The sequence below is a fragment of the Netta rufina genome (assembly GCF_964035555.1).
Source record: "Netta rufina genome assembly, chromosome: 3".
Lineage (NCBI taxonomy): Eukaryota > Metazoa > Chordata > Aves > Anseriformes > Anatidae > Netta > Netta rufina.
Genome location: NC_140125.1, coordinates 99,564,909 through 99,587,391, shown reverse-complemented (window position 1 = coordinate 99,587,391; position 22,483 = coordinate 99,564,909). Strand labels below are relative to the sequence as shown.

Sequence of the window (22,483 nt, the reverse complement as noted above, 5' to 3'; positions counted from 1 at the left end):
TGGGATTTGACCTGATTGACTTTTGTTTGACTTAATCATTAATTCCATAATAGCTGAAGTTGATGAACTGTATTGATGAACTTTTTAGACCCTCAATGAGAGGGGGACATATTTTTCCATCTCAATAACAATTTGCTGGTGTTTTCTTTTCATTGCATGTTTATTTTTCTTTACATGCCAGCATCTACCATCATTTTTCTTCAAGTAGTTCTAAATTTCAGAACATTCAGAAGCTACCCACTCTTGCATCACCTTGACCTTTATTTGTACTGTATTTGTTAAAAGCAAGATTTTTGGTGTGCAGTTAAACAGTAAAAAAGGTAACTTTTCATAGTAAATGTCAACATGAAATAACTTCGGCGCTGCAAACTGCATGTGTCTGAATCTCAGTCTATTTATTGTCAGATTGAGTGCTAACAGTCTTTGATGAAAAATTGTTGAAAAGCATTAAAGGCTTGTTCCTTCAGGCTTTGTTCAAATAAAATTGCCACTCATGTCATATGACTGTAGGAACAGCCGCTTTGTAGTTACTGGTAAATGTAAAATGCTGCTCTTTTTTTTTTTTTTTTTTTTTTCAGGCGAGACATTGCTTTGGGCCAGGTTGTGATCCCAAATACTCTGTCAGAGATACATAGCAACCACGCTAGTTATTAAACAGCAATATATATGATTAATGTGAACAGGATTTAGAGAGCTTCCAGGAATCAGTACAGGAGAAAGGTGGTGGTGGTGGTGGGGAAATTCCTCCTATTTGTCTGGTCATCTCGACAGAGAGCTTTCATAGAGCTGTTCATCTATAGAATAAGACTCCTCTAATGTGAAAGGGTTAGAAATTGGTGCATGTATTTCCCTCCTAGCAATCCACTTGAAAACTATTGCAGAACTCAGAAATAAATTAACCTCTGGGCTGCCCAATATCCATTTGTTCAGTTCTTTAAGGATTTTTTTTTTTTAAGCGACTGCCTGGGGATTAAACATCTTGCCAGCTCTTTCCTTCTACCAAAGCCATGTTGATGGGGATTCAGGATAGACACAGAAATACGATTGTATTTCTGTGATTTCTGGAAGGGTATAAGGTTAGTGATGTCAAACAAACCATAGTGCTTCTGAAAGGAAGAAAAATAAAACCCTTCGAGACCATTCATCCAGCAATATTTTAAGTGTCACTATTAGACAATTTATATTTCAAAATTATAGCAATACTTGAGGTATAGCTGTAGTTTATTTATGCATTGCTCAGACTAGCTGCTACTATTACAGCAAAATTTGGTCTTTTAAGAACCTTCTCTGTATCTGAAACACTTTTTAAAGCTCCTTTGTATTGAAAGAGACTTCAATTTGTAGGATTCCTCAAGTCTTCGTATTTCCTGTAGGATACAGTGTAATGTAAAAAAAGAATTTCTAGTGCAGCTCACAATTCTGAAGTCTTTTTGAAGGGAAGTAAAATGCTTTCAGAATAGTAATTTCAGTTGCTTTTTGTGGTTTGGCCCTGAAAGGCATTGCTTAGGTAGCCAGGATGAATCTGCAAATTGGCTGAATGTTCTCCAAGATAGGGCCTAGAATGTGTTGCAGGTCTCTGGAGACACATGGCAAACATAAAACGATAAAAGAGAGTTCAGCATCTGTAATTTCAAAGATACTTCTCACAGGTATCTCTAGACAAACTACAACCTTATAACAAGGATGCAAAATCCTTTAAGGAAGGATGTAGACAGGATTGCCTTTAAGGATTTGACAGTGCTCTTAAGCGCTGAGCTGCCTACTTCTGACCAGTTCAGTGCTGCAAATACTAAGAATTTGCTGAATCGGAATTGTTTTTTTCTGCTTAGCTATTTGATGTACATTATATATATATATATATATATATATATAAAAGGCTTCTTATGCTGAAAGTAGTATGTAACTATGTATGTATGTATGTAACAGTATGTATGCTGAAAGTGTATGTAACTACATACACTACAATGTATTTCATCAAGATAAAGCCATGCTTATGTGCATTTTTTATTGTACAGGTTGCAAACACAAAGAAGGAGACTGTTTTCAAGTGGTATAAGGATGGTTCTGGGATTGATGTCGATGAGATGCCTGATCTGCAGAAGGGAGAATGTCACCTAAGTATTCCCAGGGTACAGTATCACCTTCTGATTAGAAATGACAGTGATGTGTTAGAGATTTGCCAGGCAGATCACTAAAACAGCTATCATGATTTCTACGAACCATTTTAAAGAAAAGGTGTATTTGCTACCTTTCAGTTAGCTAGTGAGTTGTTACTGCTAGAAAAAGAGTATATGTTTTTGTTATTAGCTCAGCCAGGTTATGCTTAAGTTGCTTCAGCATCCTTTGTTGAACTCTTTTTTTTTCTTATTGAAAATAAGAAAACTTCTTCTCAGTTTTTCAATTTGTTCAAGCACCTCATATTTGACAGTTGCCTCAGTGTTATTTACTAAAATAAATAGGTTTGAGGTATATCGCTTCTTAAGGTTTATGTTTATGTAAACAAAATAGCCTAACTTGTGTCTGAAGCTTTACCTTGAAAAGTTACTTTCTTTCTCAAGTGCCCAAACCTCCCCTTGATCAAGTCTTTCTGCTTTCAGAATAATATGCATTCCATTTAATTAGTTTATTTAATTCAATTATTGTCTTCATATTCTTATTATTTACTCACTTCGTTTCACTTGCAATAGGCTACTGAATTTCTAGTCACTTCATTTTTCTTGAGTAGACTTTTCTGGGGGAGAGTAGTTTCAACTTGTCTTGAATTGCTGTCATTACTTATCATTTAAATATATGACACTTTTTCCATTATTTACTTGTTTGTGGGCTTGTATAAACCTAAGATTAAATTAAACAACCTCTAACCTGAATGTAAGTATTTAGATATTTCCCTTCATGTTTTTAAATAAAATAAAATAAGATCACCCAAACAGAAACTACTGCCTTTAAAGCAGTATCACTGTGATAGATTTTAGAGTGTAAGCCCTCAATGCATTATTTACTTAGCGTACATATAATCTGACTACAGCTGCTGCTTGAATGAAAGCCACTTAGTTGATACTTGGACAGTTAAAGGATATAGATCAATTGTCATGCTCTACACATAATGACTCCAAAAAGTAATAGTTTCAGTTGAAGAAAAATTGCATTTCTAAAATTTGGGTGAGTTGAAGTTACCCTCTATTACATCTTACTAAGCTACTTATAATTTCTAGCGACCAGAATCAATCCTATTTGTCTCTATGGAACAAGAGAAAAGAGAGAAAGGAAAAAAAAAGTTTCTCGAGACAATTTAACTGAAATCAGATTATATTTTAGTCTTAAGGACCAACTATAGCTTCATAAAAAAGCATATACAAGCCATTTATAGTTTAGAAAGATTATTTATCCAGAACACAGTACAATGTGTATTATTTAACTTGTGAATGTGTGCAATGGTTAAGCAAATATATTCTTGTTCAATAAACATCCTGTGCTTTCCTTGTAGTTGTCTCGCAAAGATGAAGGTGTTTATAAGGCAACACTATCAGATGATAGAGGTCATGATGTATCTACTCTTGAATTATCAGGAAAAGGTAACATTACATTTACTACATTGAAGTAATTCTCTGTACATTCTCTGAAGAGGTGTTCAAGATCTATCTTTGCAAATGGCAAGTCAGAAAGCATATTTGGGGTCCTTTATCAGGTCTTTTCATATGTTATAGGGGCCTGATCTGCAGATGACCAGTTTAGTAGGGGTGACATTGGGCTTTGTAATGGTTACTCTTTAATACCTTCACAGGCAAGAAGTAAGTTTTAATCAGACACTCCCCTTTATGTGGGATTATTTATTTATTTATTTATTTATGTATTTTTGTAAAGAGCTCTTTCCCTCTGTAAGCTTTGGTAAGTTTTAATGTCTACAAAAAAACTAACAGCACCAGGACCTTCGAAGTACCAAATATGTTGAAGTGGGAGTCTCAGTGACTGTTATTTCAATTGTAAAATAGTAAAGCTGTAATTTTGAATGTGTGAAAGAACAGACCCACTTGTAAATGTAGAGAAATAAAAATCATACACAACTGAATTTGCAACTCATCAGAGTAGGATTTTCAAGTAACATTTATCTTGATCACTGGAATGAACAGAAGATACTGTAGTTCTCCATCTTATGACTGGGGTCCCTTCCTACTTCTGCAGTTACAGAAAAACTAGCCTGTGCTGGAAATGTAGACAATGAAATGCCTGTTTTGATAAAACACCATGTCTAACTTGTGGAACCAGGAGGCTTTGCAAATGTTAACCAGCAAAACCACAGGAACTACAGTATTAAACCAACCAGTGGATCCCCTAAATGTTTGATTTGACCCTGATAAACAGAGAAGTTTAGTAAGAACTGTGCTCTTGAAACTGCATATTCTATGAGGCAAGTTAGTTTGAGCTCAGTGTTCATTGTAATTCAAATGAAAATAAATGCAAACAAAGGTAAGAGGATTTGGTTGAAAATGCACTGATGATAGGCATCTACACAAGGTTTTATGTGTTACCAGATGTTCTCTGCCTTTTTCATTCTACGCAGTGACACTGAATGTCACTTGTGTGCTTGTTACTTGTGCTACAGAAAGTGCTCTAGTCTTCTGCCCTTTTGACTGAGGTTCTCCCCTTCCACAAACCCAACAGCTCCATCATCTTTCAAAAGCTTGATATGATACCTGTTTTTTTCCTGCTGCCGAGAAGTTTACATTTGCCAAATGCCATCTTACAGGGAGCAGGTGAAAACTGTTTTCTCCAGAAATGCAGTAATTTTTCTTTCTCCTGAACTCTTCTTCATATGTGAACTATCAAGCTTTTATGACCTTCTGTTGTTTCTGGCATGAAGGATACAAAGAGAAAAAAATGACAGCATATCTGACTCCGCATACAGTGGAGATACTCATTAACACAGCACAGAATTCATTTAATGTATGCAGACAGTCTCCAATTTGTCCTGTACACCTGTTGCAATTTTAATGGTTTTCTTTGCCTAAGGATGTGAAGATTTCCTATATCATTTTAATTAAACTAAACATAACAAAGCTATATTCTGATTGAATTTTGATTGTATGCTTTCTTTTTATTTTTTTTTCTCCTCAGTGTATGATGATATAATTCTGGCATTGAGCAGAGTCAGTGGTAAGTAAAGTCTCTCTTGGATTTTCATGTCATTTTTTATTTATTTATTTATTTTTATATTAAAGTCAGCTGAGCCTGAGGCAGACAATTTTTATTGTAAGTGGAAAATCTATGGGAGTCATGATGCTTATATCTTTATGGGCACATTATTAAGGTTCTGAACAGGCATTCAACCTTGCTAATTGACACTATTAAAAGGGAACAAAGAATTGTTCCACCTGGCTTATTTGGTTTAGATACTGTGACGATGATATAGCAGTCATTTTCTTCATACTTCCCATTAGTAAATGAGCCTTATGATACAGAGAGAACTAGATTCTGATCCTATTTTCAGTAAGAAACTGGGAATAATTCCAGTGAAAGAACGGGGGATGTACAAGAATAAAATTTTTATGCAAATAAAATCACAATACTATTATTTCATGGCAATTACATAAGTAGCTTATTACTTCACAAAGCAGTCATAATGCTTGTATATGATAACAAAACCATAAACTCATGCTAAACTTTTACCTGATATAAATCAGCAGATCTTTGAGAAGCATGAATCACTGTCTTTTTGTTGTACTCAAGAACAGTGGATCAGATCTTGAATTTCCCTTTGTCCTGGTGTTGTAAACAGTCCATTTGACTGTTTTCTGTTTATTCCATTATCCTGTTTGATTTGCATGTATTCTATTTTATGTAGGTAAGACAGCTTCTCCACTGAAGATACTCTGCACTGAAGAAGGAATAAGGCTTCAGTGTTTCTTGAAGTACTACAATGAAGAAATGAAAATCAGCTGGTCTCATAGGTAGGTGAGAATATTTTTTCAAGTTCATGTGTACATTCAGATTTATTTGAGAAAAATATAGTCTTAAAGATTTACTATATACTATGCTGTGGCATTCGTTTAGGAAGTGGAACGCTTTAGTGAATTTCTTTCCAGCATCTTATGTTCCCTTTTCACATAGTACATATGGTAAAAGAAATATTAATAGACTTGTCCAATACCTGGTTTTAATGTCCAGAAAAGAAGAATAAACAGTATTTCAATTTCTTATTCAACTCCAGACTGTTTGTCTTCCATTGTATCTAGTTGGTTCAAAGATAGTAAAATATTGGAGCATAGTTTTCTGCTCAGAGTTGCCCTTTTCTATAAATGAATGAAATTTCTCCTCCAGGAGTAGGTGAATACCAAACATCTGCTCTCACCAGCCTGTACCAAGAAAGCAAATCCAAAACCAAACAACAACCCCCTCCCCCCCCCCCCCAAAAAAAAAAGGAAACAGCAAACAACACAACAATTTTCAATATATAGTCTTACATAACCCCAAATATTTTAATTCTATTCATTTTCTTTGAAAATATATCCAGTGACACAGGGAGGAGGGGCAAGAAGTACCGAATATTGTGAGAATAGCCCTCAGAGCTGAGAATCATTTCTGTAACTAGAAATGAGTTAGAAATTTCCAGATACTTTTCCAATATCTTCTGTTACATTAAGGTAACAAAGGTAACATTCTGTTACCTTTGGAGGTACTCTTTATATATCTGTGTATTTACAGTTCAGTATTTAAAGTATTAAAGTATTTAAAGTATGTTCAAATACTTTGCTATGTTAGGCCTTCATTTTTTTGAAACTGCAGGTAGGGCTTTGAATGATTTTAAAACTCTTCAAGTTTTTTCAACTTTCACATTCCTTGATGACCTCCAAAGATGACACACAGTGAAGTGTTCTGACCAGGACAGGAAGAGGCTGGTTTGGCTGCACATTGTCTTAGTCAATTAGGAATGTAAGAAACGTGTCAGTGATCATCAGGTTCAGGGAGCTCAAGCAGACTTCCACAAGGGTACTCAGCTGTACTCATAATTCAAGTTTTGTATTCAGCAGGTTCTGCTCTTTCTTTCAGTAAATGTGATACTTGTATGAAGAAAAGGTGAAGAAAAATATCTTTTTGCCTTTGCCTTCTACCGTATCTGCTTAGTTTTAAAGGTGATTCCACCTTCCACTTCCTAGCAATGCAAAACTATAGAATGTTCCATGGCAAATAGGGAAACAATCAGCATACGTATTTGTATTTGCTGTCTCTCTCCCTCCCCCACATACTAATATTCCAGATTTTATGGTAAACCTTACATGTCATCATCATGAAGATCATTAAACACAAATTTTGAACAAATAAAATAACATTTCAATTATTTCATTAAATGCTATGATTAGAAGCTAGAGTTGTTATTAAAAAATAAAACAAAAACAAAGACTGAAACCAACCAACCAACCAGCATCCTCCAGACTCACCAAACCTTCTCGCTTTTTCAAATGGAATTTTAAAGAATTACTCCTGGAGAAAAGAAAGGTTATATCATTCCTTTATTTATTTATTTATTTATTTATTTGTAGTGTTGTCTGCATATCCCAAAACACACCATACAAATTTACAGCTAACTTTGAATTGTCCACTATCCTGCTTTGCAGGAAATGTAAATCCTAAAGCCAGTATGCATTATCCACTCATGGCATGGTGGGGAATGTAGTATTTTGTAATAAATAGCAGTTTGCATCTATCTATCTATCTATCTATCTATCTATCTATCTATCTATCTATCTATCTATTCTGGTACATTGAACTCAATGTAGTTCTCTTACATTAAGGGAAATAGTAAAAATTCCTTTTCCTCATCAAACAAGCTATGAAGCCACATCAGCCCTGTCTATGCAAATAAATTAACTCATCAAAAAGAAGCAACTGCTTACTTTCATCTCAAACATATGTATATATATATATATGCTCATTTGTACATATTTATAATATAAATATATACCTAAAGATGCTTGGGAGGAAGATACTAGAGAAAAAATTGTTTAGTTTATGAGGGAAAGAAGAAACTTCTTTGCAAACCATTCAAAATAGCTTGGTTTGCATGCTCTCCCTAAATAGCTTCATCTATTTCCATTATTCAGGACAGACCAGAAGAACCACTAATCTGAATCAACAGAGCATTTCTTATATTCTTAATTTAGGAAGTAATGATAAGTTAATTGAATGTTACTATGTGTTTTTTGTTTTGTTTTTTTTTTTTTTTTTGGTAGTGGTGGTGTTTTTTTTTTTAAAGACATATTTATTAATTATCTGCAGTTAGAACATTTGCTGCTTTCCTTGTTCTTAACAACAAATGAACAAACAAACAAAGGTATATTTTGACTTGATGTGAGACTAATAAATTATATGCAAGTCTTCCGTGGATTTCTTAATTAGTTTTTGAAGTTAATGGAAGGTAAAGATTTTTTGTTCCTGTTCTATTTCATACCCATGCTAGAAAGAAAAGAATCTCCTATGAAATTGCTCTCATTAGTTGCATTTTATTTGTAATTTAGAAATAGTGTGTTATCCTTTGAAATTTTTCATAGATGGTCTCCTACAGAGAATATACATGAAAATAATGTTCAAACCCATTTCTATTCATTCAAGGGAATCTAAGATTTCTTCTGGTGAAAAGATGAAGATTGGAGGTGGAGAGAATATTGCCTGGCTGCAGATAACTGAACCCACTGAAAAGGATAAAGGGAACTATACCTTTGAAATCTTCGGTGACAAGGAATCCTTCAAACGAACACTTGATCTGTCTGGGCAAGGTATAAATATAAGACCATAATCTTTGGATTAAATCCACTTCATGGATTAAATAGAATTAATCAGGAGTAAACAGAGGAATGCAGTAAAAATTGAAAACTTTTGGTCAAAACCAGATGCAATTTAGTTGCGTAACTGGTATAATCATTTTAGTCTCTTATCTGTTTTTACCACTAGCACCGTTGGGTTCCAGAGGTTTGGTTTTCCATTTTGGTACTGTATAACAATGTTTTTAAAACAGCTTTAGTATGGGTATGTGTTTAAATGTTTATACTGAGCCCCATATGCAAGTGATCATGTACAGTAACTCTCTCAACTGTTTTGTTACAGCTTTTGATGATGCTTATGCAGAATTCCAGAGACTCAAGTAAGTGCTACAATTTTTGCATTTTAATGCTATAGCAACAATCTTAATTTACTGAAAAATTATTTATTAATAATGTTATTAATAACGTTATGTATGTCTCTTCCTCTCCTCAACAATTTCAGGGCAGCTGCTTTTGCTGAGAAGAGTAAGTTTATTTTACATTTTATCAAAGATGTTCTGCAATCTAGTCTGGTATTCTCTTTAAGGCATCTATCATTATAAGTTGGCATAGCTTTCAGAGTTCTGAAGTTGCAGAAACCTCCTGTTACTGAGGAATAGTGCAATAATAGTAATCATTTATGGGTTTGCACTTGATGTGCATTTTACGCATTTTGCAATGCTCCTCTGTCTGTTTTTGTCTGCAGAGTTTAGGTGAGGTGTGAGTTTCTGGGTGTCACACAAGGAGGTGTTGACTCTGAAAGCAAATAATATATTGGGATCTACCTACTGAGCAAAAAATAACATGCTAATGAATGTGGAGTACAATGGAGAGACAAAGTGGGGAAGCTTGTTACTGTTAGGGGCTGCATGAATTCTGTACATTGATATCAAGTTCCGTGATAATGAAAAGATGTTTCTACTCAGAAACAAAGTGGCAAAATAGACTTTTTTCTAATCTTAGATACCACCAAGTTGCCAAAAGCATCCTCTTTGTTTTGGTGCTCAAAGCTCCAGCTGTCAAGCTTAGAAGCATCTTCAAGGATGTAAAGTGTATCAGTTTAGAACTCCATAGCACAACCTTTGCTAAAAATCTGAGAGGATTATAAAATACATTAATAGGAAATAACACAAAATATTGCAAAAATTGTATTATTTTACATTTCATTAATCAAGCATTACAGGTGTTTTTTTGGTTCTTAAGATAAGCCCAAACTAAAGCTGTAATTGATAGGTCACCAAGTTATAAAATTATGAAGAAATAAGTAATTTTGAGTTGTAAAGGTCACATAATCCACATATTTTTTCTTTAACTCCTAGATCGTGGTAAAGTCATTGGTGGCTTGCCTGATGTTGTTACTATAATGGATGGGAAGGTAAGGACTGTTTTCGTCAATTAGCCAAGTTGACTGATGAGATATTTGCTTTAATGGTGGAAAGGGGAGGGATTCAGATGATTTTGCAGAAACTGAGAGAAAAAGGAGGAGAATTTAAACAACCTAATGGTGGTTATTTGATTGAGGAACATGCAAGTCATAAGTGAGAATGTGCACCATAAACTGTCTATACCGTCAGGGGAGGCACAGCCTGGTTCAGTTCTCAGGCAGGCAAGGTCAGCCTCCTGGTGCTGGTCTTTTGTGATGATTGTGTAGAGACTCTGAGTTAACTGAATACTCCAGTCTGGGCTGGATTTCAGCTCTGTGTACTGATCAGAACAGTTCAAGGGCCCACTCCATCCCTGCAGTAGAACCTGGAGGAGGAGACAGCCACTGTCTGAGACCCAATGTAAAACGAAGAAAACCTAGGTCCCATTCTCCAGCAGGCCAGTCATAGAGTCTTTGTGGTAAGAGCAAAGCAGGGTAAAGAACCTACCTGGCCCAATGGATTAAACTCTTTCCTCTGTATAAATGTTGGCAGATAGTCCCACTTCAATGTATAATTACAAGAGAACGGGGGGAAAGGACAAAAATCTGCAGCATTGTGCATGGTGCAGAGGAGGTACTTGGAAATGATTATCCAGCACTTCTCATGGCACAAGAACTAGGGTGTGCCTAATTAAATGGTCACTGCAATCGAAGGGAAGTAGTTTTTCAAGTGTTTCATAATTAATTTTTTCCTTAGTACCTTAGGCCAAAATAGCTTTGGGTCCAAAAAGAAAACAGGCAATGTCATGAAGAGAAGTCTAGCAAGGGCTATTAAACACATTTGTCTCAATACAGCTCACGCTTATAACTAGTTTCCACCAAATTGTGGAAAGTAGGAAGGGAGCAGGATCACAGTATTCATTCTCATTTTTCTATGCTTTCTTAAGTAGTTGCTTTTGACTTCTAAAAGAGCTAGATGGAGTTTTATTCTAACTGATGGTAGTAGTTTAGCTTGTGAGCCAATGTGACTCATACCATCTGCCGGCTATCGAGAACATATTGATCAGGGTGTTTATGTCTCTTGTGTGATGTGCATCTTCAGAGGCTACGGCTGTGTTGTTCTATGTGGAAATTGTCCTTATGCCAGAGAAAGTGGTTGGAGGCTCCAGTGAGCCTTGCACTGGATACTGAAAGCTACCCAGCTTTGGACAAAACTGACATGATTTCCTTCTTGGCCCATTCCTTTCTTTGTCTCTATTGAGTATTCACATGAGGTGCCTTCTTACTGTAGTAGACAAAAGCACTTCACAGTAAGAAAGCTAATCTGTTAGGAGGTTAGGTATAAGCCACTTCATGACCAACATCTTCAAACAGACAGGAAAAAACCTGGCAATGACATCCCACCCCAACTGCATGTACATGCTAGCTGCAGTTTCTTCATACAAAATCATGCCCTAAAAAGCATGACCTGAAATCAAGGGAAAGCCACATAGCAAGTTTCCAGAAGTAGAAGGGTTCAAAGGAGGCCTAACCATGTGAGGATTAAATAACTGAGTGAATGAAGGGAAAACCTCTGATTCCTGAAATCAAGCAAAACAAAATGGTTCAGAAGGAAGTGAAAATTTAAAATCATCTCTAAATTAAATATGAACAGCTACCATGCAAGATTCATGTAAGTACAAGAGAGAAGTAGTAGCACACGTGCATGCATGCATGCACACACACAGAATAGAGAAGTTTCCCCATACAATGGAATGGTCTTTCTGTGCAAATGTATGAACACAAGACAAAGCTTTACCGGTGCTTCTTAAGAGGGTATAAATGATTTTAGGTCACATCTATAATTTAGTAAATTAGAACAGGCCCAAATGATTTAAAAGGACTGTGGAAAATATCTGGTCTCTGGCAAGCTTTTAATATTAACATATTAAGACTTGATTAATGAATTAATTATTAATTGTTCTTAAATGAGGTCACTTTTGAAGGCAATAGTTGTGAAATGCTGCCTGAGTTACAGAAAGGACAGTAAGATTTAAACTTGCTGTTTGCCATCAGATTTAGTTTGATTTCCCAACATTTTATTTTCATCTTTGCATCATTACTCCTTTAAATATTTTATAGAAGAGCTAGTTCCCATAGTCATTAGTTAGCTTTAGATCCTACATGAAGGGTAGGATCATGTACCCCTTCATATAAGGGGTACTCGCACACTTAGGTTGTCACCAGGTTGCACCCAGAGCATGTAAATCTTCCCTCAATGGTCCTCTCTGAGTTTGGAGGCAAATAGTATGCAGAATTGCTTCTACTTGGGAATGTATAGTACTTTTGATCACTTAAAATTTCTGCCTTTTTTTTTTTCTTTTTCCCCACTGAGTTATATCATAAATAAGAATTCAAGAAAAATAATGCACAGAAACATGCACATGTGAGCACAGATGGGCTTTCTCTCCTCCCTCTAGATTAGAATTCTGTGGAACCTGAAGGGTAATACTGAAGGGAGGGAATATAAAGAAGCATTCTGGTACATTTTTTTATATTTATTTTTTAACACATATGAGAAATTATCATGCTGATTTAAATTACATAGGCCAGAGTTTTGGGCGGAACGAGATTCAAGCAAAAGTGAACAAAGCAGATAGTTATCAACGCACGTTCTCAAATGATCATTAAACCTCTTGCATCATCATTTTACCTAAATACATAAGATTTATATACATATAGATACAGTGATAAAAGTAAGATTAGCAGTAACTCCGTATAAATTCGGAAGAATGATCATCAGAATTTTGTAGGCTTCTTCAGTCTTTGTTCAGTCCTTGGAAAATACGTGAACTGCCAGGATGACCTACTAGGTCTTTCCAGCTATTCTATTAATACACTGTACATGCATGCAACACTTTTACAACCTTTATGAATTATTTAGTCTTCATAAAATATTTCCATTTTAGGAGTCAGCAGCATTTGGAATCAACGACCAATGATTCATGTTATGTACTACTATTTAAGTGATTTATTTTTTTTTTATCATCTCAAGAAATAACCTCAGGAGGCCTAGGTCAAAAAAGATTTGCTCAGTTCTCCTTGGTGTGTACAAGGAACCCTCAAGGATGTTTTTAAACCTATCATTGCCTGAACATCATGTCAAACTAATGGGTTGCCAGGAGTTTCCTGCAGGCAGGACTGCATTGACAGTCCAACTTACCATCTTCAGGCTCTGTTACCCTGGGGCTATTACTGCTTCACAATCACTGGTAAGATGGTAGAAAGACTGAAAGAAAGAAAGAAAAAATAAACAAACAAACTAGGAACTCTACTTTTCAGTCCCCAGGAGCATGATAACTGTCTTTAATTAACTAGGAATAAGAAGTGCCTGAAAGCAATACTGAGAATACTGTTAATCAAATATGCCAAATCCTTAATAATATTTCTTTCCTTTCTTTCTTTCTATTTTTTTTTTCCTCCCTCAGACTCTGAATCTGACCTGTACTGTGTTTGGAAACCCTGACCCAGAAGTGGTTTGGTTCAAGAATGACAAGGCCCTTGAACTTAATGAGCACTATGTGGTTTCACTGGAACAAGGAAAATATGCCAGTTTAACAATCAAGGGAGTGACCTCAGAAGACTCAGGCAAATTTAGCATTCATGTCAAGAACAAATATGGTGGGGAAACAGTGGATGTCACTGTAAGTGTGTACAGACATGGTGAAAAAGTGCCTGAAGTTAAACCCGGCCAGCTTGCAAAACCTAGACCAATACCACCATCAGAAGGTAGTTCTTAGAACCTGAGGGCAAGACAAAATCCAATAAATAATGCGCATAACTACATTTGACAACCAAAATAGTATACACGAGCTGTAGCTGAGGTATTCCCACACATAACTAATTGGTATTCTCCAAAGGCAAACAGCTTTTAGGAGTTTTGCTTTAGGGAGGTAGTTGTGCTACAGGGGTGTGCAATGTGCAATGATCTTATTATAAATACATATAATAGGGTGGGACTAGCAAGTAACAAAAAGCCAAATGCCTGCCAGAAGCTTCCATGTGCATATAAGTTGCATAAACCTGCAGTAAAACTCCATTTCCACTCCCCCAGCCCCTACTTGTCTGAAAAGTAAACAAACCACCCCCCCCCCAAAAAAAAAGAGAGAGAAAAACAATCCAGCACTCTCTTGAAAACATTGAGAACAAATATCCCATCAATAAATATAGTGAACTGCAGTTAGACACATGTTCAGAAATGATTCCTGCTTTGCCTCACACACAGTCCCCTTGGCTTTGAAGTCTCTGATTACGTAAGTTTAGTGGATAGTCCCTATTTAGTAATGATATTGTTATTTTATAGTGTGAATTTATCTTTAGTGGAGTTTAATAGAGTTTTACAGATGTTCACTGTTTATGCCTTGAAGCATAGGTTACATGTTTGTATTTTGTTTTTCTTGCATTGTGCTAATAAAACTTCAGAAGTCACCTTTGCTACTCATTGCTCCAAATCATACCTAACTAGTTTTGTTTACTCTTTCATTGTTTAATTATTGCTTATTGCACAATTTCACAGCTGATAGCATGCAGACAATCGACTTTCAATAAAGAATGCAAATTATGGTTAATCACAGTCACTGGGTGGCACTTACAATATTAATTTCACTCTTTACAATACAGGTCAAGATGCAAGATCAAATTGTCAAAAGACATGTATACAACTCAGTCACTTAGGATAATCATGTCTTTGATTCTCCTCTATACAAAATGAACAAAACTCTTCCATTGGTGGAGTAATGTTCTGCTAGGCAAAGCTTTAAATATGTGCTCTTCATGAAATCTTCAAATAGAATGGGCTTCAGTGAGATTGCTCGCATATCTTTCATACACAGCAGATGACTACAACACTGTTTTTTGTTTTTAGAACAGGTTCTCTATTAAGTACAAGTGTGTTTATCTGCTTAGATGTACCTTTGTAATTTGCTAAACAGCTTCCAGCAAATTCCCCAGTGGCACTGGAGAGCCTGGACGAAAGTGTTTGGTGCAAATATCAGGTCTGTAAATTTTGTTTGGGGTCATGCCTGAATGCCAGAGCTTAGGTCTGAAAATATGGAAATAATTGTCTCGGGTTTGTTTGTTTAATTTTTGTTTGTTTACTCCAGCAGACAAGCTGAAAACTAAAACCAAACCAAACCAAAACAAAACAAAAAACCCACAAACAATTCCATAGTAAATTTAACTTCAGGGATTATTTTTTTCCCCCACTTTTTTTCTCATCTGAGTGACATAGAAATTCAATTTTTTGTCTGGCAAAGAAATACTTCACTTGATTCAAATATATTTTATTGTTGAAGCAGATTGAACAGCAGAGGAAATGAGAAGCCAATTTTCAAACTGTCAGAGCTAGTAGGTTGGAGCACTCATATGGAAGACACAAGAGGAACATTTAGTCATTCTCCTGCCACCTTGTCTCAATCCATGGGGATTTGAACTTCTCTCTCTGACCATCAAGGGTGGTGCTTGAATCCCCACTCTTCACTGTATTTGGAAGTGCTGCTTCTCCCACTTATTCATCCTTTTTCACTTTGTATAACTAGGTAAACAGGAATTACATTAAACATTGATATATGTCTATTTTCGGTGAAAAAAACAAAAACCACTGTCCTTATGGAACCAACATGTCCAGTTGCACAATCATGGTTTGGGTTGGAAAGGACCTTAAAGATCATCTAATTCCAACTCCCCTGCCATGGCCAGGGACACCTTCCACTTGACCAGCATTTATTCGGACAAGTATCTGACAGGGTTAAACACTCAAGAGCATGGCATTACTGAAAGGTATTTTAATTAAGAGATCTTAGAACACGAAGCAAAATGATGATTTATCTTCCAAATATCTATCAAAACAAGAAAATATTTTTTGTATGAATCTGCTCTCATAAGAACTTCAGCAAATATTCCAATAAAATAATTTCAAATTCGTTTTCTTTTCTAGTCTAATTTAGTAGTTAAGGCCTTTAAGGTTTTCAAAATCTTTCTGTGGCAGGCTCACAAAGCATCAGAGTCAGTCTCCGTAGCATACAAAGTGAGTATCAGCAAGAATTTAATATTATTTTTATCTCCTTCTACAGTACACAGGTTAATTTTAGCTGAGACTATCAAATTATTGCATGTTATGGCAGATTTTCAGAGGTATCCTTGGACACAGGAGACAAGGTTAGCCTCATCTCAGTTATACCTTTAGCTGGCCTTCCTAGTTAAGCAAGCCTCACTTATTTCCCTTCAGGCAAAAAGAAATAATTTATTATGACACTTAATCCTCTGCTGAAGTACAGGAATTATCATTCACAGGAACAGTGTATTCAAAAGGCTAAGGACTTATAAACTGTGCAACATTTTCCAGTGTTCAGTGTAGCTTTGATTTTCTTGTACACATTTAAAAACCTTGTTATCGGTGCTAGGAAATTAATCAGGTTAACTCTGTTAAAAAAAGGACTATCTTTTCAGAGTGACTGTGCATCTAGATGCCCAGTGGAGCTATACAACCAGATGGATATACGAGGGACAAAGAGGATGCTCTAGTAATTTAGCGTTAGCATTTACGCACACCCATCACAGACTTGGTGTCAGCATTAGTTTAGTTAATAAAAACTTTGAAATGGGAAGAGAAGCAAGTAAAATTTGCTGGGAAGGGTCTGATGTCAATGAGCCTACCCTCACCTAGGCCAGTGGAGATCTCATTTTTACTCAGTGTGAATCTATCCTGTTATTTTTACAAATTCAGGGGCCCATTACAGTGAAATAGCTATTTGTTACCCTTAAGAAGAAATGCTTCTGTTAGAATGATTTTCTGTCACACTGGTGAGTTTTGTGTTGTCTGAGTTTCATGTTGCATTCTTCTAGGCAGTGCTAGCGTGGAGCATCGCAGGCTTGTCACGGGAGGCAGATAAGATGTCAGCCAGTTGTCTTGATGGGCCCAAAGCCATGGCTGTGTCTGTCATGTTGGCATTCTTCTACAAGGCTGGCAAGGCTGCCTTTTCTCTAAGCACCTGCTTCCTTTGAATCAGCTTTGATATGTTACTGTTTATTTGCTTGAAAACAAGTTCTGTGAAAATTCCTCCCAAGGCCAATTTACAGGTACTTTTTATGAGAAAAAAGTTTTGTTTTTTTTTTTTAATATGACAGTATTTGCCTCCAGTGTAAATCTTTCCCCAGCCCATAATGTTCACTTGCATCCCACAGTTCAAAAACTTATGCATACTACATTAATCTGCTCTTGTATGGAGACAGAGGTTCAATGATAATAGCACCCTAAGTGCTGTTAACGCACACACAGTTTCTAAAGGAAACTTTTGAAATATAATAAAGCACTTTTTTTTCAGTTTAGTAGAAATGAGAATCAAACCTCTAGATGGCACCAGAAGAACAAGATAAAAATGAACAGGTCTTAAAAAATTCTGCCAGCTATAGCATATCCATCTTTTTTGATGCAAACACATTACTTAGGGAATGGGAGATTATTAAAAGCATTACACTTATGCCAGTGACAAGGACAGGTCCAGCAAATGACTGTTTCCTGGAAATAGCAGGTGATTCTGCAAGCAATAATGCTCCCTCTTAATCTGCACATGATACACATTAAGAGGGTAGGCACACCTTTGTAAAATGCAAGATATTGCAGTATTACAGCAAGTTTCTTCTTAAGATGTGAAAACTATAGCATATCAACTGTATTGACATGGGGAGATATGAATTCAAGCTCTAAAGGTAAACCTCTTGGACAAAACACCCTCCCCTGTTTCTAATATTGTGAGACCCTTGCCCTACAATTTTATTCAGTCTTTATAGAGGGATGATTCCGTTTGAAATTAACAGGAGAACTGGGAGCAGACAGTGCAGGATCTGGCGCCTAGCACTGCCACTGCAAGATTCAGTGATGTTAGGACCTGTAAGAAACTACTAGTAGCCTTCCATAATAATATTTCATCCCTCATTGGAATGTGCAGTAACTCAGTACTGGCTTTGTCCTTGGATATTAGCTCAAGGTTTATCAGATTGTTACATTTTAAAAATAGTGCACTTGACCTCACCTCATTTCCTTTACGAACATTTGAACTTTGTGTGGGTGCATTAAAGGCCTGTTAAATTGTAATAAACTTGTCTAATTTTTTAAGTTAATGTAACTTCACTTTCTGTTATTGTTGCTCCTATCTTCCATTAATATCGTACATCTGAACACCTGGTAGAAAAAAGACATTTAGACAGCCCACTGCAGTCAGTAGTAATATGGTTAATAGATGCAACTGAAACATTTCCCATGGTATCCTAAACTATCCAGCGGGGTTGTCCCATGCAGATTTCACCTAGCACCAGTGTCCCCCAACAGGGAATTTGCTCTCCACCCAGCCAAGAGCCTCTGTGGGAAGCCATTGTCTATCCGATGACGGTGGTGCACTCAGCATGTAGAAGAGAGGCAGATGGAAAGAGCTACAGCTTCTGTTAAACACAGGGCCAATGTAGCTCTTTAACACGTTAAGTCATGGTAAAAATGATGATCAAAATTTTAGTCTGCTGACTTAGTGACTTCTGATGGACCATTTTGAATGAAATGCACTTAAAAGCCAGTCCAACAATCATAAATCAACCCAAAGCTAGCCCTCCTGATTGCAAGATAATGTGTGAAAAAGAACCCCACATAGTCGTGTGCCACTTTTGCTGTCTGGGAAAAAATGACTTCCATATATGAAAATGGCAATCAGCCTCCTGCATGGTGCTTAATGGGAGGTAAAACACAAGACGACTCCCTGGCTGGGAGTTATGAGGCCACATGCAGATGTCTCCATCTGAGCTAATCACTGAAACTCCCTTCTTAGAAAATGGAGAGAAACAAGTACTAGTAGGGCACAAGTCATGCCATTCTAAAGTAGGTGTCTCAAATAATTGAGATGAATCATGTCTATTATTTCCACTGGCTGCAAAGGGAGATTACTATAACCAGCTTGGATGGGAGACATCTACATGGCTGATGTTTGAATTTAGGTGTGATAAATTCTGCACCATATTTCTCTAATTGAATTGGCTCTTTAGTCGAAAAATCTATTTACAGAGATGCTTCATAATAGCTGGAATTTTTGCCATGTGTTTACAGGCTGGCTTCCTCCAGAGGACTCTTGTATCTTGCAGTCTTTGCTCCCTTCTCTGATTTTCATGTTATTTTGAAATCTCTGGGCAAGTCTTTGCAGACTTCCAGCTGCCACTCGGTCCCAATTCATAGTCAGCTCTCATGATTTGGCCTTTATCAAGACATTGTGTCAGGCCTTCTATTCTTTTAAATATGTGAGTCTTTGACCCAGGTTCAGAGTGACTGTGCTGTTAGTGTGGGACTTGTTTCTGCCCTTGTTCCTCTCAGTGCCATCACTCTGTAGCAACACCTCAATCAGCAGAGGCTGTCAGCCCTTCATGGTCAATTAGAGCCCTTCTGCTAAGCCCGTAAGATGTGCCTCGCACAGTTTCTCTGTCAAGCTGGCCAGGCACATCCTCTGGCTGGAGAAGCATGATTCCATGGGGCTCATGTGCCAAACTTCTTTCCCTGTGCCGAAGGCAGCTAAGCAACTGGCCAAAGCTCTGAATCCTCCTGGTCCTGGCTTTGACCTGGTGTGCTCTTGTCTTGTGTTTGTCTCTAGTTAGTTTCCCGTTATCTTTCTTTTAAACTCTTACTCTCTGGACTTCATGGTTACTGTATATGACCTGCATTCCTCTCTAATTCAGTCTGCTGTCTTCTGATACTGCTTTAATGGCAGCATCTGATTCAGTAAATAAAACAGCGCCAAGCTGATTATCTAGTTCTTAGGCCAACTCCTGTGCACATTAACTTCTTCTAGCATCCTCCTCAAAGTCTGACTTCATCAGAACTGCCCAACAGGGATAGTCCTTACCCACCCTAAGTCCAAAACTTTGCTAAGGTCAGTCTGAACAAATAGCAGTACTAGTTAAATAAGCTCAGTGCTGATGTCTTAGTACTGGTTAATTTACTGGCATAGTTTCTAACTGAAGTGTCCAAGTACCAGCAGCTGTATTAAAATTCTGGGTGATAGCATCGAGTCTTAGTGTCCTGTTAGTAAGTATGTAATTGAGCCAATGTGGCCTGATGTTCTCAACCACTTTCAGCAAGAAAGCCCACCTTAATGAAATGTTTGGTTCAGTCGCCTTTGTGTTTCTGTACTGCCCTGAACCCAGCATTTCTGGATGCTGAACCTTTCCTGTTCATGATGTATTTTTATCATCATCTACTGGTTGTTGTACACTAATTTTGGCATAACCGGAGGGAAAAAAAAGGTTATGATAAATTGGCATATTAGTACCTGAACTCCTCTGTAATGCTGTACGCAGCACTTTGCAGGCCTAGATCCTAAAAGATTCCTAATTTTTGTATAATTTGGATAGACCTCCAACTTACATTCAGTGAACACTGGTAGCAGCTTTTGTTGCTAAAGGTTATGTTCTGACCTTTCAGGAGCAGGCTGGGCTCTCAAGAGACATTTCTCCTTATCTTGGTGCTTACCTGAGCTGCTCCTGTCTGGTTGGCATTTATGGCTGGTAAACAGTCTCCCAGGTTCCCTCAGACAGGCCTTCATTCTCCAAGCATGACATGTGGAGCCTTTTTAGGTTGCCATCAGGTTTTAAACCTGCTTTTGTGTTCTCTTTAAATACAATCCTGTTTTACATGCACAGCTCCCCTTTTAATTGTTTCAGGTGGGTAAATTCCCATGGGTCTTACTCCTTTCAGGCTGAATTGTCTGAAGTGTGTGCTCCATCCTGTTGTGACTACCTCAAGTGTCCCATCGCACATCAGAGAGTGTATCTTGCAGACCTTGGTGTCCTGTAACATCAAGTCACCTGCACTGGAGCCCATTTAATTAACCAAGATTTCTATTGTCAGTACCTTCTCCTTACCTCACAGGACTAAAGGCTCAGAAACATAATTTAAATCAGTTTGAGAGCTCAGCTGCCTCTCCTCCATGGTGTTTCCTGGTGGGTTGCGGTTGGCACTCACGTCCATCCTGTGCCAAAATGTGAACTGATAGGACAGTTCCATTCTGAGGAGCACAGCTAGCAATTCCTCTTCCATCTGAGCACAGTCCCTTTGGGCCTGACAGGCTTTAATTGAAAATGCCATGGGCCAATGACTTTGTAGCAACTGTGCTCCCAAGTCTACTCCTGAGGCCTCAGGCTGTAATTACAGATACTCCACAGGCATTATAGGATTGGCAGTTTATTCATATTCATCTTTCTTCTTTCAGACGATCTTATATCCTGATGGTCTGCTTCTTACATTATGGCTTCTTACATATTCCTAAGCTTCACGAATGCCTGATACGAATGTGCAAAATGTAGAAAAAAATGTTAGCTTCTCCTTTACTTTTCTAGACATTTCCTGAAGGCTCTCAGTTCCTCATGATCTATTCAGAGATGTAGTAGAGTCGGTAAGTGCTGACAGTGGGAAGAACATTTGCTCTCAACACCTTCTTTGGAATTACTTTATACTAGGAGTCTTTTTTTTTTTTTCTTTTTTTTTTTTTTTTTTTTTTCAGCATAGTGTATCAAAATGATTAAGGGCAGCAAAAAACCCTGGCACAAGGGCGTTGTTTTGTGTTTATTCCCTTTACGCTCGCTGTGTCCAGATAACTGAAAAAAGGGAAAACAAGGAATAGAAAGACTACATGGCTTCACTGACAATTAAAAAATTGGGTACTTGTGGGAGGGATTTGATTCCTCTTACATGTTTAACTTGAATTTGCCTACATCATGCTAGCAACACCTAAGCTTTGAAAGCTTTTACAATACATTGCCAAGCTTCAGTTGACTATTCAATTTATTTACTGCTACTCAGGAAAACAAAATTACTGGTCTGCTGTGGACTGAAAACTAACTTCTTTTCTCATTTTCTGTTTTTTTTTTTTTTTTTTTTTCTTCCCCTGGAATAATTCCCCAATTATTGTGCTATATGCAAAATATATATACAATATATATATATATATTTACAATATATACAATATTTAATGCACAGAACTCTTGCCCTTCTCCTTGATTATTTAAGGAGATGGAAATATGGGGTAGTAGAGGGAGTGGCTGCATTCATGTCCTAAACATCTCTGTGCTATTAACATTCAGGGCATGCTATTGTGTATAAACAGCTGTCAAACAGAAAATTCACATGCTGAATATTTTAATTTCAAAGTCCTAATCAAAAAAATACTGGAAATGAAAACTAAGTCTAAAACAGCATTGAATAAATTCCAAGTCTGTCCTATGAAATATGCTTGAAATATGAGTTTTATAGTGTTTTTAG

The 22,483-nt window shown here is 36.9% G+C and overlaps 1 protein-coding gene across 3 annotated transcripts in view; it reads left to right on the top strand.

Moving 5' to 3' along the window:
- Positions 1–14,767, top strand: part of MYOM2 (myomesin 2) — an 84,256-nt gene extending 69,489 nt beyond the window's left edge. For all 3 annotated transcript variants that reach the window (XM_084284280.1, XM_084284278.1, XM_084284279.1), the window contains exons 29-37: positions 2,016–2,129; positions 3,485–3,572; positions 5,113–5,151; positions 5,840–5,945; positions 8,605–8,768; positions 9,097–9,133; positions 9,256–9,278; positions 10,112–10,167; positions 13,623–14,767. In XM_084284280.1, the coding sequence (XP_084140406.1) occupies positions 2,016–2,129; positions 3,485–3,572; positions 5,113–5,151; positions 5,840–5,945; positions 8,605–8,768; positions 9,097–9,133; positions 9,256–9,278; positions 10,112–10,167; positions 13,623–13,934 (939 nt within the window). In that variant the 3' untranslated portion in view covers positions 13,935–14,767. The remainder of the gene's footprint in view (positions 1–2,015; positions 2,130–3,484; positions 3,573–5,112; positions 5,152–5,839; positions 5,946–8,604; positions 8,769–9,096; positions 9,134–9,255; positions 9,279–10,111; positions 10,168–13,622) is intronic.
- The last annotated feature ends 7,716 nt before the right edge of the window (positions 14,768–22,483 follow it).